This window comes from Lactuca virosa, chromosome 3 (genome assembly GCF_052849685.1).
Source record: "Lactuca virosa cultivar CGN04683 chromosome 3, Lactuca_virosa_CGN04683_v6, whole genome shotgun sequence".
Lineage (NCBI taxonomy): Eukaryota > Viridiplantae > Streptophyta > Magnoliopsida > Asterales > Asteraceae > Lactuca > Lactuca virosa.
Genome location: NC_136428.1, coordinates 51,004,685 through 51,025,521, shown reverse-complemented (window position 1 = coordinate 51,025,521; position 20,837 = coordinate 51,004,685). Strand labels below are relative to the sequence as shown.

At 35.1% G+C, this 20,837-nt stretch overlaps 1 protein-coding gene across 1 annotated transcript; it reads left to right on the top strand.

Moving 5' to 3' along the window:
• The first annotated feature begins 6,551 nt into the window (after positions 1-6,551).
• Positions 6,552-16,101, top strand: LOC145165666 (Protein kinase superfamily protein). Its single transcript, XM_079084455.1, has 13 exons — positions 6,552-7,097; positions 7,982-8,422; positions 8,617-8,720; positions 8,904-9,631; positions 9,804-9,844; positions 9,930-9,998; positions 10,095-10,195; positions 10,289-10,367; positions 10,438-10,536; positions 10,612-10,680; positions 10,765-10,814; positions 10,910-11,086; positions 15,579-16,101. The coding sequence occupies exons 1-13, from the start codon at positions 6,690-6,692 to the stop codon at positions 15,679-15,681; spliced, it is 2,469 nt and encodes an 822-aa protein (XP_078940581.1). The 5' UTR covers positions 6,552-6,689; the 3' UTR covers positions 15,682-16,101.
• The last annotated feature ends 4,736 nt before the right edge of the window (positions 16,102-20,837 follow it).

Here is a 20,837-nt window from a genome sequence, read left to right as displayed (position 1 = left end):
ATATATATATATATATATATATATATATTATTAAATTATAATACTATAAAGTATAAATGTTGAATTTTAACTTTTAAAACTCTAGGGTTTGGAATTAAAGTTTTCTAAAGTGACTTTTCAAATTCCAAAACTTGAGGGCAAGTTTTGAAACTATTCAAAACCTTTCATATTCATAACTTATGAGTTTAATGGTTTATTAAAAATGAAGACTCTTCACTTTATGTAACCTATGGTTCTTTAATGACAATTTAAAGAAGTGACTTTTGGTAATCCATAACTTGAGGACAAATTATGGACTCCATCAATAACATTTAGATCAATAATTATATCATCAAACAATTTACAAATAATTCCTATGATCTTACTAAAACTCATAAGCATGAACATTCATATCAACAATTTCAAGAATCATATAAACATATATAAAACTTAAAATTTTGATAATAACCATTGTAAATGGATTAGCATAATCATTACACCATCAAAAACAAGTTTTATAAGTCCAAAACAGTTTAGGGTAATGATCCTAGTCCATTTCCAGCAGCAAAACTCGAAATTCTGCACACAGGTGCATCACCACGTCGTGGTAAATACTGCTACGTCGTGGTGAGCAGTCAGATGCAAAAATGGCAGAATTTCTACTTTGGAAAAACATGTAGCATTAAGTATAATTGAAAACAAGCCTAGACTCTGATACCACTGATGAGTTTTGAGCATTCTAACACTCCTATGGTGTACATGCAACCCTAGAAACCTTGGATCTATGTTTTCTCTAATTTACATGCAAATAAGAATTTTTCCAAAGTTTACATCCTAACTAGCATGACATGGGGTACTTGTAATATAAAAACTAGTAGAATGACATACCTTTGTAGTTGCTTGGATTCCTTAAGACTTTGTGAGCCTAGCACCTCAAATGTGATGCCTCAAATGTTTCACACAACACCACAACTCTTGGAATAACTTGAGAATAGAACACTTTGATCACAAAATCGGCTAGCCCTCCTTGTCTTGTAATAGTGGTCTATTTTGCTCCTTATGAGGTTGCTTATATAGTGTGCCACATGTAGGGTTATACCATGTAAACCCTAATGTGCATGGCTTTTCATTTCCCCCATGATCTATGGGTTTTAACCTCCATGGAGCATCCATGGAGCACCCAATGGGTCCTAGCCCAATCTAGTGAATCATGGACCATAAGCCCACTATATAAGAATAAATGATTTACATAACCAATCCTCATATATTTAATTAGTCTCTTTTTGATCACAAAATTAATTCCAAATTAATTATTGATCAATACTAATTAAATAATACGATTTCATATTAATATATTAGAACTTATAATATATTAACAAACCATAAGTGTCCTTTTTCTCATTATGTCTATCCAACAGTTGAGATGTCAATGCAACCCAAATGGACCATGCTAAGCCGGGTCAAGTAGATACTAAATATAGTTATGGACTTAGACACCTTATCCAACACCACCTTCCAAGCCCACGAATCTGGGGTATAAGACAGGCTATAACCAGTAACAACATTCAATAAATCTTCAAGTTGGGCTGTCTCCCTGCCTATCCTTGGCTACCTTTTCCAAACATCATGAAAAACAGCCCCATTGATGTTTGAAAGCCTCTCAAAAACCATGCAGTTTTTTCTCGACTCGATTTTATATAACTCCGGGAAGACGTCTTTAAGTATAAAATCACCACACCACTTGTCTTTCCAAACGTGCGTTTGATTACCATCTCCTAATTTCCTGAAAAAAAGATCATCAAGAGAAATATCCCAAGCCTCCAAATCCCAAGTTATTTAATATATAGTAAGCCAAGGTCCTGGAATACCACTTTTAGCAAAAGGCTTCCCATCAATACAACTGGTGTTATGCAAAGCTTTGATACAAGAAGACCAAAGAGAGTTATGCTCGACTTTAAATCTCCACCACCATTTTGCAAGAAGAGCAATATTCATGGAACTAAGACTCCCAACTCCAAAACCCATACTTGGGTCTAGTCACCACGTCCCAATCAACCGAATGAATTTTTCTACTATTGTCAATGCCACCCCAAAGAAATCTCTTCCTGAATACTCTCCAAAAGCTCAATAATCTTCTTAGGCTGCGTTTGGTTGGCAGGAAAGGATTGGAATTCGAGGGAAAAGGATTCCAATTCCCTCGAATTCCTGCGTTTGGTTCAACTTAAGGAAGGAAAGGGAATCCTAAATGAGGAAAACATTCATTCATCCGTTGGAATCTACAATCCTTTTACAAACTGATGGAAATAATTCCATACCATCTAGGAAAGTGAAATATTACCATTATACCCCTTTTATTTTAACAAAATCCTTCTAAAAACAAAACCCTATCCGAATCGTATTCCTCAAAATTGGACACGGCCAACATCACAGCCGACATCTCATAGTGCTCGTCTTTTCCATCGCGTTGCAGGCTTCTCTTTCTCCGTCAAAATCGAATTGCAGGCTTCTCGTTCTCCATCTCTTCGTCAGGTGTGTGTACAAATCTCTCGCTGTCTCTCTCTAGCTCTCTCTCTCCCTCGTAATCTTGCCCACTGTTTCTTGTTGTGATAAGTCGATTTCAGGAAAATCGATTACCTATATTTATTCAGTGAAAATCGATTTCCTGAAACATGTATATCTAAATTGTTTCCTGCAAAAATTCGCTCTTTTAATCCCAATATTGAACATCCACAAAACCAACAAGAAAAGGGTCGACTGAGAGGCTCAATCCAAAATTAATTAGCACTAATTTTTTTATATAATAGAATGCAAATGAGAATGTAACCTCTAATCACTTCTTGTAAGAACTGGATCGAAAATTGGGGAAAATGCAAATTGAATACAGAGCCAAAGTTGTTCTTTTTTAGTGATAATCAAAATTGTTCTTCTCGATTTCCTGATTTCAGTGATAATCAAAGTTGTTCTTTTTTAGTTTTATCAGTAACACTGATTATCAAGTTGATTATCTAGTTGTTTCTGTGAAGATCTATGCTTTATTCAAAAGTGTTGTTTCTATGAAAACCATGTTGTTTATCTTCCTAGAAATCAAAGTGTTATTAATTAATCAATTAGAACATCTTGTAACAGCAGCAAATATGAAAATAAAATTGTTCATCTGTTTGTATGCACAGGAAAATGTCCCGACCTAGTTTAACAACATATAATCGTAGACAAAGACAAAATTCATTGATTTTGAAATGGTGGAATGTGGTTTTGCACATTGTTGTACTCCTCCTGTTAATGATGTTCAAAAACCATATAGATAAACGACGTATTAAGCGGATTTCTTCAAATATAGATCGATACCCAATACTACATGAAATAGTTTATGAGAGTGACACCATGTCTATATCACAAATTAGGATGTCTCGAATGTGCTTTAAAAAGTTATGTCATATGCTTGAAACATTCGGAGGACTAAAACGAAGTAGGAATATGGATATTGATGAACAAGTTGCCATGTTTCTACATATTCTTGCTCATAATGTTAAGAATCGGGTCATCATAAGTCGCTTTCATCGTTCGGGAGAAACGATTAGTAGGCACTTTAGTCGCGTTTGTAATGCTGTCATACGATTGCATACTCGTTTGCTTAAGAGACCCGAACCTGTTCCCAATAACTCCACCGATCAAAGATGGAAATGGTTTAAGAATTGTTTAGGGGCTTTAGATGGAACATATATAAAGTGCCTAGTTCCAGCCGAAGAAAAGCCTAGATATAGAACAAGAAAGAATGACATTGCAACAAACGTTCTAGGGGTTTGTTCCCAAGATATGCATTTTATCTACGTGTTACCGGGATGGGAGGGATCGGCTGCGGATGGTAGAGTTCTTCGGGATGCTCTTCTTAGACCACATGGATTGAAAGTTCCAAGACCGGGTATGTAAATCTTTTATATATATTTAACTATAAATCTTATTTATAAAACGTTATTAACTATAAATCCTATTTGCAGGTTATTACTTAGTTGATGCTGAATATACAAATGGAGAGGGTTTTCTAGCCCCGTATAGAGGGCAAAGGTATCACTTAAATGAATGGCGTCATGGGCACCAACCAACTACAGCAAAGGAATTCTTTAACATGAAACATTCATCAGCAAGAAATGTCACTGAACGATGTTTTGGAATTTTGAAGGGAAGATGGGGAATATTAAAAGACAATTCATATTATCCAATTGAAATGAAAAATAAGATCATAATGACATGTTGTCTACTACATAACTTCATAATACAAGAAATGGAAGTAGATCCTTTTGACAATGAATGTGATCGGGACGAGGGAACCGGAGATGTTGGACCTGAAGATGTTGATAATATTACTTCTGTAGGGACTTCGAATGAATGGACCATATTTAGAGATAATTTAGCGGAGTCCATGTTTGCATCTAGGGGCGCGACAAATTAAATTGGCATTTTGCTTATCGTTACGTTGAACAATTGTTGCTTTTTTAACGTTATGTTGGACAAATTGTTGTATTGTTTGCTTATCGTTACATTGAACAATTGTTGCCTTTTTAACGTTATGTTGGACAAATTGTTGTTTGCTTAATGTTATGTTGGACAATTAGCATTTTGCTTATCTATTTATAATGTATCTAAAATTAGTTGTGATACTTATCTATTGGTTTTTGTTATGTTTATATAGGTATGGCAAGTCAAATTAGAAATTATAAGACATGGACAAACAATGAAAAAGCAAAGCTAGTTGAGGCATTAGTGAATATGACAAATGCTGGAGGATTTAAAGCCGATAATGGTTTTAAGTCGGGTTATTTGCAACATCCTGAGCAAGCATTAAAACAATCACTTCCGGACTCGGGTATTTTAGGTAAGCCACATATTGAGTCAAAGATAAAAACCATGAAGAGAGATTGGCAATGTGTCTACGATATGGTAAACGGTTCAAACACAAGCGGGTTTGGTTATGATTCTGAAAAACATTGTGTTACTGCTGAGGATCCGGTTTGGGAGGCGTACCTACAGGTACATGATGTTATAATATTTTTATTTTTATAGTTTATAATGAAGTGACTATATGGAAATATTTTATTTTTTTATATAAGTTATCATGTTGGTAAATAGGTTCATAAAGAAGCGACTAGATGGAAACCCAAATCATTTCCTTACTATGAAGATCTTTGCATTGTTTTTGGAAAAGACCGAGCTCAAGGAAATAGAGTTAGAGATTTCATTGAGATGGAGCAAGATGTGAACTTAGAAGAAGAAATGCAAGAGTCGGATGATGACATACTTGAATCCGAGGAAATTAGCCATAATACATCAGTGCAAAATGATGAAACTTCACTAAGTGTTCACTCTAATAAGAGGAAACGGCGTGCCGATGATGTGTTCCATAATGCGGTTGGTTTGATTACTGAAAGTCTTAAAGAAATATCAAAAGATTTGAGTCAAGGTATTAAATTTGACATGAAGATTAACGAATTGAGTGAGAAGATCCCTCCGGAGATTTTAAAGATGAGTTCATTAAGTTAAGTCGAGAAGTTCAAAGCTTTGACCAAGATAAGAAGTGATCCAATAAACGTACAAAATTTTTGGCAAATTGAAGAAGACGATAGAGAAGTTTGGGTCAAATACATCTTGGAATGGTAGTATTATTAATTAGGATGTTAATTCGTATTTTGGATTTTTAAGCTCTTTTGGGATGTTTATTAGGATGTTGCTTGGTATTTTGGATTTGTAAGTTTTTGGTATCTTCGATAGGGATGTATCAAAATATTGATATGCTTTTTGGTAACGTTATTATGATGCGAAGTGGAATGACTTTAACTTATGATGTTTATTAACATGATTTTCATAATATGTTTGCATGAATGTTTAATCAATAAATTAAAATTTTACTATTTCAATAATTTATATAATATATGTTTACATATAACTTAAAAAACAAAGTAAAAATTAAGAAAAACAGACAAAAGGGTAATTCTGTCATTTTACATGAATTCTAATTTCATTTTCTGCGAACCAAACAGAATCTGGAATTAATTCCAATTCCATTTCCTGCCAACCAAACAGCATATGGAATTGGATTCAAATTCCTGACAGATTCCTTTTCTAATTCCAATTCAAATTCCTTCAGTACCATTCTGCGAACCAAACATCACCTTAGGTGCTTTAAAAAGGGAAAAATAATATAACGGAAGACTTCCTAACACGAGCTTAACAAAGATGAGCCTACCGCCAAATGAAAGATTTCTCGCCTTCCACGATGATAACTTAGCTTTGAATTTATCCACAATGGGATTCCAATTCCTAGCAAGCTTCATGTTTGCACCAATAGAAAGTCAAAGGTAAGTGAAAGGAAAAAACGAGGGCTCACATAAAATTTTCATGGTTGTAGTCACCATACCATTTTTTGACAAATAACAAGAACCAATTGCATATTTTGTCTAAAAAATATATTATTCTTCAAAATCATTTTACCTTTTTATATAATGTTATGTTTGTTGCAGCGGTGTTTTGGGAAAAGTAATAATTACCTAACTTAATTCTTTTTCCGAGCGGGTACTACTCGTAGAAGTGGGCGTAGGTTAAGAGAATCACCCTTTCAGCTGGTAGAGCGAGAAACTTTTAAGGGGAATTCTAGACAGAGAAAGACTCTGTGTGCGAGAGACAGAGTGCGAGTTTTTGATGCGCATCGATCGACGACGATGTCAAAGATGAAGCATCTGTTGCGAAAGCTTCACATCGGTGGTGGGTTCAACGATAACAATAATCGACTGGCCACTGCCGACCCGTCATCACGGTCTCCGGCAACGACCACGTTTCACTCATCGTCTTCTTCTCCATCTATGTTGCCGATTGTCGATGGAACCGGAGCCGATTTATCTTCATCTGCCCAGAACGTCAACGACATCTCAAACTCGTCCACAGTTGATTCTAATTTCTTCGAAGAGGAATTTCAGATGCAACTTGCTCTTGCGATTAGTGTCTCATCGGGATCGGTCGAGACGGGTCAACCTGATGCTGAAACCGAACAAATTAAGGCTGCTAAGCAAAGAAGCTTGGGCTGTTCTCCTTCTGAACCCTTCGTTGAATTTCTTTCGCTTCGGTATTGGGTAATGTATTCATATTTTTCTAGGTCTTAAATTTTGATGGCTACGTAAGGTTACTTTAACTAATCGCATTCTATACATAATTGAATATGCATTTGGCTTCAACTCTACTTTTGATCCAAGTGCTGTGTTCAGTAGCGTGAGTTTCTTTGGACTTCAATATATACTTTCGAAGGTTGATGTATTAAACATTGATTAGCTTAGGATCGTACTGACATCTACGACATAAGGGATCCTTGAATTTTGAATTTGTGTCTTTTTAACAATCAATGATTCAGCTCTTGTTAGAGAAGGAAATATATGAAGATAACCACAAGTTTTAGAAGATTTAACCTTTGCACATGGATCTGCAACATAATTCTACTAAGCCCAAGTAACAACAAAGTTTACATTGAGAGGATATAAGTTTTTATAACAATATTTTCTTAAATTGAATCACAATTACTGTAAGCTCTAGCTGTTATTGATGGAATGAATGCTGGACGAATGGTTATCATCATCAATGCTGTTTAGACAATTGAATGTTTATCAGCTTTATGTACTAAATGATAAAATGTTAAATAATTGTTTTGCAAATAAAGGTAATAGGAGTTGATTGACATATTTTGAGTGAACAGTACAGAACTTCTTAATCTGTCTCCTTTTCCATTACACCAAACAGTATGTGTGATCAAGCATCCATAGCATGCTTGGGCACATACAATAAAAGCATATCTATCAAAGTTTTTGCTGGCATGTGAATGGTATCTTGTGAAATTGAGTTATATATTTCAAGTTCTACACTTGTTAATATTTACCATCGTATGTAGTACTGCTTTTATGCTTCTTATGCAACATGCTTTTTAAAGACAAGCTTGTAAATGATGGAGAGAATTTTGTACATGCAGAGCAATAATGTTGTAAATTATGATGAGAAAGTGATGGACGGTTTCTATGATGTATATGGGATTACTTCAAGTTCAATCACACAAGGGAAGATGCCATTGTTAGTGGATCTTCAAGCAATAACTGTTTCAGATAATGTTGACTATGAAGTAATTTTAGTTGACCGAATGGTTGATAAGGAACTGCGGTATCTTGAGGAAAGAGTTTCCACTATATCACTGGAATGCCAGGCTGCTGGGACTAGGCAGATTATGAGTACATTAATCCAAAAACTTGCCAATATTGTCGTTGCTCAAATGGGGGGTCCTGTTAGTGATGCAGATGAAATGTTGAGAAGATGGACTCTTAGAAGTTATGAGTTAAGGAATTCCATGAACACTATCATTCTTCCTCTTGGTTGTCTTGATGTTGGACTTTCCCGCCACAGGGCCTTGCTTTTTAAGGTATTCAACTTCGTGTATCAGTTTTTTAAGCAGTTTGTTGATAGATAGTCAAAATCTTATAAAACCAATTCTCAAAGTTCAACCCCAAAACATGTCCTTCACAAGGCATAAGTTTAGCATGATGCTTTGCCCTCTTTACCTTGTATAATCTTAAGTTTCTTTGAACACTTTGTCAACTATTCATTTAATGCTAGGTACTCGCTGATAAGATCAACCTTCCATGTAGTCTGGTAAAAGGGAGCTACTATACTGGCACTGATGATGGAGCTGTGAACTTGATCAAGATCGATAATGGAAGGTAAGGCGATCATGTCTTTTGTTAATTAGTAACTCCACCATTTCATATGCATATATATGAATATGAATGTGTATGATTTGCTCATTTGTGCTTGTATGCATACATATTTTTGCTTGTATTTGTACAACACCTATTATTTATGAAGGATGCACATTGATGTAGGATCTGGTTTCATTGATGCAGTGAATACATTATTGATTTAATGGGTGCTCCAGGCACCCTGATTCCTTCTGAGGTTCAGAGCTATAATCTTCCAAATTTTGGACTAGATTCAGTAGCAGCTACACCTCAAGCAGATAATGTTGCCAAAATTGGGACTTCAGGTTCTGAAGTGACTTCTAGTTCTATTATAGGCTCACAATCAAAAGGTCTAAAGGATGGAAAAGTTATGAAGAGAAATCAAACGGAGAGGTTTGAGTATGATTTTGGTAACCTTCTTCCAATCCTCAGCAGGTCACATGAAGGCCCATCAAATGCTGGTGGAAGAACATCCCCTGCACAAAAATTGCAGATTGAAGATGTGTCTGAATGTGTCATAACCGCTGCAAAAAACCCAGAATTTGCTCAAAAACTCCATGCAGTTCTATTAAATAATGGTGGAACATCGCTCGATTCCCTTTTAAATGTAAATAACCAAGTGAAGGGAGAAGCAGACATATGTGAAACTGTTCATTTGTTAGATGCTGACATGTTAAATGTTGGTGGTCAACATGGTCAAGTGTTAGTCATGTCTAATCATGACAACACAAATGCTACATTTTTTGGGTTACAAACACAGCAAGAAGTAATGTCCAAAACAGATATACTTTCTGAATCTACATGTGAAAGCCATAATGAGGGGATTAGTCTTACTGCAGTTGAGTGGGAAATTCTGTGGGAGGATCTTCAGATTGGAGAACGGATTGGTATAGGTGAGATACAGATACCCTTGTTTACTGTTTCTTAAATCAGTAACTGTATAATGTTACTTAAATGGTGGTAAAAAAGTTTATATACTGTTTCTTTATGCATCATCTAGAGAATCAAGTGTGTGAATGAAATCTTATTCTACATAACAGTCTTATGGTACTTCCTTTCTTCCAGGTTCTTTTGGTGAGGTTTATCGTTCAGAATGGAATGGAACTGTAAGTTGATATTTAATAACATTATACTTAAAGATTTTTTCTGTTTAATTGATTAAATTGTTGATATGATGGTATTTGTTGACAGGAGGTTGCTGTGAAGAAGTTTATGAACCAGGATATCTCAGGCGATGCACTAACTCAGTTTAAAAGCGAAGTAAGTGCTACAGCTTTTAAGTTGTGTCATTTATTGGAGTCAACATAGCATTCATATTGTTCAAAAAAAGTATTCAAGAGAGTGTTGTTTTTGTAGGTTGAGATCATGTTGAGGTTGAGACATCCTAATATTGTTCTTTTCATGGGAGCAGTTACTCGTCCACCAAATCTTTCCATCCTCACAGAATTTCTACCAAGGTGGATTATTTTTTTTTATATATATTTTTTATGAGATGATTATCTTTCAGTATTTCTCATTATCTTGTTTCCTGTTTGATTTATGTTACCCAGGGGTAGCTTATATAAACTGCTTCATCGGCCAAATGTCCAACTTGATGAAAAGAGGCGAATGCGTATGGCTCTTGATGTGGTAAAAATCAAATGATTCCAGCTTTTAACCTTTTTGTTTTTCTGTTGTTAATTTTATGAAACACTTTCAGGCAAAGGGAATGAATTATTTACACACCAGCAATCCAGTTATTGTGCATCGGGACTTAAAGACTCCAAATCTTCTTGTTGATAAAAATTGGGTTGTGAAGGTTTGTATATATATATGATAAAAGTTGGTTGTTAATATGTATTTACATACTTATTTTGTTAACGTATGTATGCAGGTATCTGATTTTGGGATGTCACGCATGAAACACCACACTTTTCTGTCTTCGAAATCTACTGCTGGAACTGTATGTTATGTTGTTACTGAATGTCACTTGTATATAATAATATAAAATGTCAAAATAGCATTAATTGGATCAAACTATTTGCAGCCTGAATGGATGGCACCGGAAGTACTAAGGAACGAACCATCGAATGAAAAGTAAGTAGGCAATTATTTAAATTTGTGGAGTTGGATTGTGGAAGGAATGTATGTTTCAGTATGTAGCTAAGAGAATAGATGGGGTTATTTTGCAGGTGTGATGTGTTTAGCTTTGGTGTAATATTATGGGAGTTGGCAACTTTGCGTGTACCTTGGGTAGAGATGAATTCAATGCAGGTTGTTGGTGCTGTTGGCTTTCAGTATAGACACCTTGACATTCCTGAAACTGTTGATCGTGTGGTTGCAAGAATCATAACTGATTGTTGGCATCCGTAAGTCAATATTCTATTCATATTAATATCTTCTTCTTCTTTGATTCTTTCTCATCGACTATTTTACATGGCATGTGAGTTTTGTCACTGCATATTAATTAGTTATAGAATGAGTACCGATATATTTGTGACATACTTAACAAGCAATTAGGGACAACAAGCTCTAGGCAAACACACAAATTCAAGATAATTCATAGGGATGCTAACATCAACATTTCTATACATACAACCTACTATGAAGCTCCTAAACATCATGCACAAAGACAACAACAATAGTATCGGAATCCAAAAACCAAAGTGGGAAGGGGTGGGTAGATGTAGACGATCTTCTCTTCACTTCAGGGTAGAGAGGTTGCTTCCATAGAAGACTTATGACAAAAAAGAGTGCAAGCCAAACACAAGGGAATTTTTTTTTTTTTTTTGGAGGGGTGGATCTAAAAATATGATACTAGCAAAAGAGATTAAAGAAAAAATTGGAATATTAAAGAAGGTAAATAATGTAGTTAGAGGCTCCTAAAGATAAAGTTGGTAACTAAAACCTATACTACTCTACTACCCTGATTTGAAGCCTTTACCCCCTTGTATATGAATGAGGTCATGTCCTCATAAAGTGGCAACACCTTCATGTCTAACCTCATGCGATTTTCGTACTTCCTCGGACAACCTCTCTGCTTTGCCTTGCTTCATCGACCGTAAATGTCTCTACCCTCCCAAGCTTAGTCATTGATTGCCATTTTTGCACATGCTCGAACTACCTTAATCTTGCTTCCTTAGTTTTTCGATGATCTATGCCACTTAGCTTATTTCTGATTGCCATATTCGTATGCCACATGTCTGCAATCCCTATTCCTTTTGCATGCCTTGGTTATCGGATTAGTACAAATTAGCTGACCTACGCCTAACTAACTGCCACACCCTGTAGAGTTTACCTTGGCACCCTCTTGTTGCACAAAACTAAAATGGCCACCCTCTACTTTAACCATCATGCCATGCCATGCCATGCCTTTATGTTGGGTAATGTTGGCATCCCATAGACCCTAAGAAGTTAAAATTCTCATTTGGGTGTAGTAGTTGCTCCTCGTTAGAGAATAAAGACTCCCTTATTATTATGCTCCCCTTTGGAATTGAACCATACTTATTCAATATTATCTGTAATCCTTTTTCTTGCAATGAATGTCCTCTACATATCCAACCTAGCATTAACACAATGTTGTCATGGCATGACATCCCTCTCTGGATGAGGATCTCATCCAAAATGTATGGCCTAAGTTTTGGTCCTAGTTGTTCCACGAGAAAGACTATGAGTTGTGTATCTGAGTTTCGGTCCTTGGTTGATACATATCACATATATCCCTGCCATATTTCTCTAGAGACCCTTTTATTAAATGTCCAAGGCTGGCTTCCATGTCCTCTCTGGAGACACACTATCATATCCATATCCATATCCATATCCATATCATATGCCTTCTCAAGGTCAAAGGTCAACGAACAGCGTATGGAGATCTCTACATCTTTCTCTATATTTCTCCGTAAGGCGTCTAAGGAGGTGGATCGCCTTAGTCGTCGACCTACCCATCGTTTTAAAACTCGTCAGAAGCGTACGCCTTGAGGCGCGCCTTAAGGCGAAGCGGACCATGGCCGAACTAGAGGCGCCGCCTCTGTGGTTGGAATTGAGACGTACGCTTCGTCCAGGTGAAGCGTATATGAATCGGTAGAGGCGGTGCGTTTTTCAGAAACGTACGCCTTGATTTTTAGTCTAATTTTGACGATCCCATCCCATGGCCAAATTGAATGCTGGAACGTGTTTTTACCAAACGGAATTGCTTCAATTTGCAATTGGGATTGTCAATTTGGATTTTGGAATGCCGAATTGGAGATTGACGGGAAATTGATTGCCGACTGAAAAATTGACAACCTACCTACAAATTCCAGTCTTATGCTTTGATGCTTCGATTACCTGGTATTTTAGTGGATTCAAGTGACATTCCTATTATCCTATATTCCTATTCCATGTATTCTACAATTCCTTCTAGTATTCTATTCTGTGTATTCTACACATCGTGTAGAAGATATTGAAATAGAAGCACCAAGAGAACTTTATTGGTCTAGGTGAGGAGAATGACGACCAAAGACAGTCAAGTGCATTAGGAAGCCAAAGAAGTTCAGACCCTTGTAGATTCAATTATATATTATTGTAGTTTCAATTATATGTTTAGTATTTTATTTTTTATAAGATATATAGTTTTTATATTTACTTTTTAATTCCGCCTCGGGCTTACGCCTCGCTCCGCCTCGAGGCTTACGCCTCGTGAGGCGAAGGGAAAACGCCTCGAGGCGCGATTCTGTTCTTTTAAACCTTGGACCTACCATATATGAATCTGAATTGGTTTTCCGATATGGCTGTATCATGTCGCAGCGTAGCCTCCAACACAGCTTCATGGTATGCCTAAAAAGCTTTATATCTTGATAGTTGCCTGCGACTTCCTCACTTTTTAATCTGTGAAGAAGCAATCATTGCAAGTTTGTTGTTGCCCTTCTCATCTCCAACATTGTTTCATTTTCACCTGATTTCCTCATCTTTCACAAAAAACACCAACACGACCATTGCTGTCCTTAACACACCCTACATTTCCTATGTCCCTTTGCCTGCTCTCTCTGGATTGTGTTAACTTGTAGATTCTGTTTCTCTCTATCTGCATCCAATTTCCCATATATCTCTTTATATGCCTTATACTTTACTATAGCCATTGCTTTCTTCACATCTCGTTTGGTCTCCTTGTCTCTTTCCCCACCCTTGCCACTCATTTAAAACGTGTTTGTTTTACTTTAACCTTACTTTGGACTTCCTCGCTCCACCACCACAACACAATTCCTTATGCTCCTCGTTCTCGAGACCTCCATCTTACTAAGCATCAACAAATAACAAGTATCTAAATCAAAAGCACCCCACAACCAGTGATATCAATAGCGAGCATAGCGACCGCTATTGCGTTTTGCGAGGCGAGGCGTTCAAGGGTCGCTATGGGCTCAATAGCGACGTTCTTGATTTTTTTTTTTTTTTTTTTTTTAGTACGGTATCTATAGACCCGTTTTAGGGTTTTTTTTAGTTGACTAAGTCAAAGAAGGTTCATACGCTCTTCTCTCGACCCAGCCTCCCTTCCGCTTCTTCAACTATTGCCAGCTCCTTTCCTTCTTCCTGCGATTTCTCTTGCAATCAAAGATTAATAGTCTTTTTTGGTAGTATGCATGTTTTAGAACTTATTTGAGTTAATAGTCTTGGGGTTTTTAGCTTATTTATTAGTTATAATTGCTAATTAGGTGAAAGTAAAAGTAGTATAATTTTTTAATAGGTATTCTCTAAAAATGAAATAGCCGTCGCTATTTCATCGCTATCGCGACATAGCTTATAGGTAGGTTGTCGCTATGACCTCGCTATCGCCATCGATAACACTGCCCACAACGAATGCCATAACTTAAATCAACCAAAATATAACTAAAACAACTAAGCCATCATATCATGACAATTATTACATAATCCAGTTACAACTCTAAAAGTTTTATGTGGAATCTAGTAGCCCCAACTGACAATGCCGACTAACATTAAGCGCAATAGATAAGTTAGATGCATGACAAAACCACACACAATGATTTTTAATCCTTCATTCTAAACAAACTCACTAATATATTGCTTGTTTTAGCTCAAAATCCAAGTAGGTCCTAAATTTGAATTGAAGGACACAATAAACATTATTAATGATCACTAAATAGTGGTATCATTTCTACGAATTTTGTTCATTCCTTTTTTTCTTATTTAACTAAAAACACATGTCATGTACTCATGTTTTATCTATTATTTATGTTGAAGGAACATTACTTTTTATTTGGAGATTGTTTAAATCCAAGGTAGTGTTGATATGTAGTAATCCAAGAGATTCCTTCCTCATGGAAATGTGATTCCTTCTCCTGTGTTGATTATTATTCAGTTTCATTCCTTGGTGAAATGGAACGAGTAATGATATATTATAGTTATGAATTACTTCTTTTAAATAAGCTTCAATTAGTATAATGTTTTTAAAAAAATTCAAAACTTCATATATTTTTTTTTTCCAAAAGTTAACTCTTGTAGTAGTTTTATCTCAAGATCTCATGGAATTTATTTTTATTTTTGTAAACAGTTCTATTAAAGTGATAAATGTTATTTTTTTCACTATCCGATATATATATATATATATATATATATATATATATATATATATATATATACACATTTCAAATGCCATGAATTATGTTTATATGCAAATTATTTATTTGTTTAAAGTTTATTTTCATATAATAATAATGTTTTTTTTCTTTATTTATGTATATAATTTGATTAGTTTTGTAATTTTAGATAACATCATGTTTGAATGAATAATTCCCTTTCTTCAATAAAGCTAACCAAAGCAAACATGATAATGGAATGCAATGATGAATTCCATTCCTTTGTGTGCAGCGAGCCACAGGCTCGGCCATCATTCAAGGAAATCATTGCCCGCCTCAGAAGTCTCGGGCGGCTCTCGGTGGAACGAATAGAAACTCGAATAAATCAAAAATAGAATTCAGTTGTATGTAAACTATTTATATTTTATAGAGGTGGATAGATGAAAGAATGATTGTTGTACAAGAGTAAACAACAACGACAAAAAAAAAAAAAAAAGAGTTGTGGATTGGGAAGTGTTGGTTGACTCCATAAGGCAGGGGGACAAAGCACAGCCAAGCCAAGCCAAGCCAAACCAAGCCAGTTGAATGACGACAACATCAAGTGTTTGTCCGAGTGGTTTATTTGGGTACCAACTTAGTTCATTTAATAATATTGTCTACAAAATTTGTTTAACAAAGAAGAAAAATATGGTGTTTTCAGTAATTGCAGCTTCCAAATTGTAAACACTAGTAGTGGTCTCTGCAAAGCTTCGATGCTTCTTGCGCAATATGTACATTTTCACATTTTCATACCAACTTCTTCAAGATACAAACAATGCATTATTGGTCCCTGGAAAAAAACCTTATTTTGGGGTGGAATATATTTGTTTTCCTAGTCTGATTTTGATTTTTAAAAAGATCAGAGAAATTAAATATCCTTCTACTTTTATTCCTACATATCTTCCTATCATACTCATTTAAAATGATGACAAGTATTTTAAATCAATCGTATATGATATATCAATGTCAATTGACTATAAAAATAAAATGAGATATTCACAAAACACCATATGTTTTTATAGGATTATAGAAAATAACAAAAAATAATTGCTAATCAACAAAATGACCCCTGATATGAAAGGGATTGGTGTGGACTTGATAACCAATGGGTTATATCCGTTTATGTGGTCCATCCTGTTTAAAGAGAATCCAAAATGTGGTACATTCTCTCAACAATTTTGACAGAATAACTAACTGAAGTGGTATGCGTGAAGGTCACAACTCACAAAAATATTGTCTTGTTGACAATATTGTGTTGAATCTCATTTCTCAATTTAAACATGTACAATACCTCTTGCGCACAAAAGTCAACGATTGTCGACTCTCAGTGGTTTGTCGTATGACAATGCCTCTAGGTTACAATGTATAAAGATACAGAAGAGTTCATCAAGTCAATGAAAAAAATCGAAGACATGTGTTCCAACTCCAATGGTATATGAACGAATTTTATTAAACAACAATGCTATTAACTTAATTGAGAGTTACAATAATAAGTTTGATGATCACTTTGAGGATGGTTTTGCTGGAAGTTTCGCAAGTCATTCGTTGAATTAATGGGTAAATAGCACAAAAGACATCACGTTTACATGAAAATTCTAATTTGACACTGTGTTATTTTTTGTCTCAAATTTGACACTGTGTTTTATAATTTGTTACAATTCTAACCACTTGACCGGTCAACCCTGTTACTTGCTGATGTGGCATGATGACGTGTCAGTTTTGATGACGTGGCATGCTGACATGACATGCTGACGTGTCAAAATTGAATTTTTTTTTCCATAAAAGACACTAACTTTTTAATTTTTTTCGATTTTGACACTAAGTTTAATTTTTTTTTTCAATTTTGACATTTTTTTTGTTCCAAATCGAACATTATTTTTTTCAATTTTGTTTAAGGCTGACAATTTTCCATTTGAAACCTTATAAATATTTTTTTATTACATTTTAAACCATATAAAAACAATTTTTTTCATTTAAAAACCATATTTTTATATAAATACAAAGTTTTTTTTTACATTCAAAGCATATGTTTTATAAATATTTTTGGTTATATAATGCGAGCCGAACTAACCATAAACTTCAAATAAGAATAACAAAATTTTATCAATTATCACTTATGAAATATTATTTATTTTATTTTTTGTTGTAGATTTTACACGTATTTTTATTTACGATTAAATAATTATAAGGTTTCAAATAGAAAATGATTGACATTGAACAAAATTGGAAAAAATGATTTTCGATTTGGAACAAAAAAATAGAGTGTCAAAATTGAAAAAAAAAATTAATGTCAATCGAAAAAAAAATGAAAACTTAGTGTCTTTTGTGGAAAAAAAATTCAATTTTGACACGTCAGCATCCCACGTCACCAAAAATGACACGTCATCATGCCACGCCAACAAGTAACCGGGTTGATCGTTCAAGTGGTCAGAATTGTAACAAATTAGAAAACACAGTGTCAAATTTGAGACAAAAAATAACACAGTGTCAAATTAGAATTTTCGTGTAAACGTAGTGTCTTTTGTGCTATTTACCCGTTCTAAAACAATGCAAAACGATACAAGGACATTACAACATATTACAATGACATTCAATTAATTCGGGCAATGCCCTTATATGATTAGTCTTAAAGAACATCAAAATAATAAAAAGACTAAAACCCATGTAAACTACACATAAAAAATCATCTTTTGCTTTAATTGGTTTTTGTCACACCCCCAAACCAGAACGGAGGAAACGTTCGGGGCGGATGATGTCATGTACAGTATCACAACAATTGAATAATAGTAATCAAAGCACAACAACCATCATATTGATAAAGTATAGTTTTTACATCTGTGTTCAAATCGTTGTATACTTGACACCAAAAAGTATATAGCAAAAACTAAAAGACGTGACACTATGATGCTCCGTCTTCTCAAAACCTGTGTGGATACCTGTCTACTGATTCCCTGAGAATACAAGTAGTTTTGAAAATAGTGTCAACAATTAAGTTGGTGAGTTTATAAACATTTTTGTATTAGAAGTCTGTCATTTGTTCCTTGAAAAATGTACGTTTTTTTCTCCCAGAAAATCCTATATTTTCTGTTATAAATGAACTGTAGTCTTAATACCTTAAGACCAAAATGTGTAAGTATTGTTGTACTCTGAAATAGTATAATGTAGTTTTATTATTGAATAAAACCATATGAAAATGAATGTTTCTCTGAAATGTAAGTTTTCTCTGTACTGGAAAATAGTATATTGTAATTGTACTTATATGAAACTCTATGAATGTATGTGTCTGGATACACCATCTGTACTGTAAAATATTGTATTGTAGTTTTATTATTAAATAAAACTATTTGAAGTTATTTATGTATTCGTACACTAATCGTATTGTTCAATACCAAATTGTGAGTTATTATAACCATGTCTGATGACCTAAGATGGCCTGATACGACGTTCTTCAAGCGTCGGAATTGGTACAACATTTATCACCCCAGGCCTGCCGGCCTAACTGTAGCTAACAATTTAAGTGCGAGATTGTCAGTCCCGTATAGATCTATACACAAGTGTCACGCTCTCCCTCCAGGAGACTCTAGTTATAATTTCAGGACTTTCGTTGGCACTTAGATAAATACTTGAAGTGTGTCTCACAAAGCTATATTGACGGTTACTTGTAGAATAATGAAAAGCCATTTTGTAATGAATAAACTATACCTATTATAGTTTATATGTTTGTCTTTGTATTGTATCCCGAACTTGGTAAAATAGCACGTATGTTCCATAAACTATACTTATTATAGTTTAATGTGTATGTTCTGTTGAAATGAAAACCTTTGTATTTTTAGCAACTTTGAATGTGTATATTCGTAATTCCGAGATAAAGGTATTCCGTGAAATTTAACATTTTTGTACAAATAGTAATAAAATAAGTTGCGAAAATATTCTTTTTGTTTAACGTGTTGAAATAATTTTTATACTCATATATATATATATATATATATATATATATATATATATATATATATATATATATATATATATATATATATATATATATAAGATTGAAAAGACAGTCGAATAAATGATTCTATCCTAAGCCCACAACCAAACAAGGAACAGGAGTTAAGGCGAAATCACTAATTCTAAGCCTGTAGAATCTTATATATATATATATATATATATATATATATATATATATATATATATATATATATATATATATATATATATATATATGGTAAAAATAACGATTGAAACAGTTTAAAATAGTTGAATATTAACACAAGTGTAACATCCCAAATTTCAAGGCCAAAAATTTCATTTTTAATTAAGTAACTAATAAATAGTTTAGCAAGAACATTGCCAATATCATATCAATTTATAAAAACCGTAACAACGTGTCTCAAACCATATCATCAATAGTAATAAATATCAGAGTGTACGATCCCAGAAAACTTAATGCGGAACTCATGTGTGTGTGTGTGATGCGCTGCTACACCGTGGGCTCCTTCCCCTTGGATGAAGAGGTACCTGAAACCAAAACTGAAACTGTAAGCACAAAGCTTAGTGAGTTCCCCCATCATACCACATACCATACAGTCACATAGCATACATGCTGTCGGGCAATTCTGGGGTGCCCGACCTACCCGGTCCGACCATTCTGGGGTGCCGACCTACCCATGTCAAGCGTTCTGGGGTGCTGACCTACCCATGTCAAGCCATTCTGGGGTGCTGACCTACCCTTCGGTCCTAACAACCGAACTTGGGGACTATTCCCCTCCTACTACCACTATCACATATAACATATCATGCTAGCACATAAACATATCAGGTAGTAGCAAACCTAGATGAATATCACAAAGACAATCATCTAACATACAACTCCTACTTGTGGTCCCGCATTGTGGCCGTAGACCCACCACTACTGGAAGGTAACTCGCCTCACTGTCGCGTAGTGTCTGCACTGATCTCGGTATGGAAATCGACTATCCCCGACTCCTCAATCCCTACACGACAACTCTTCTAAGTTATCAACTCATACTTGTAACCCTTACAAGGGTCACTCAATCCCAGTCAGTGTCAAAGTCAACTCCATGGCCAAAGTCAACTTTTGGTCAAAGTCAACATCTGGTTGACTCGACTCACCGAGTTGGCCCGCCAACTCGTCGAGTCCCCATATCCACAAAATGCCATAACCTCGTTCCTACTCGTCGAGTCTAGCAAGAGCTTGACGAGTTCGCCTTCAACAACACATCAAACAATCTTCACCCGACTCGCCGAGTTCGTTCTTGAACTCTTCGAGTTCATCTTTATCCATAAGAAGATGTTCAGTCTATGACTCGCCGAGTTCCCATTGAACTCGCCGAGTCCGTCTTCATAAGTTGGGAGATTGCCTTGGACTCGCAGAGTCTGTTCATACACTCGCCGAGTCCTATGATTTCCAGGTCCATGACAAACCCCTAGCAGGCTGAGTGTTCCTTCTACTCAACCAACACCATTCCCAGAAGACGTTTTGGGGAAAAAA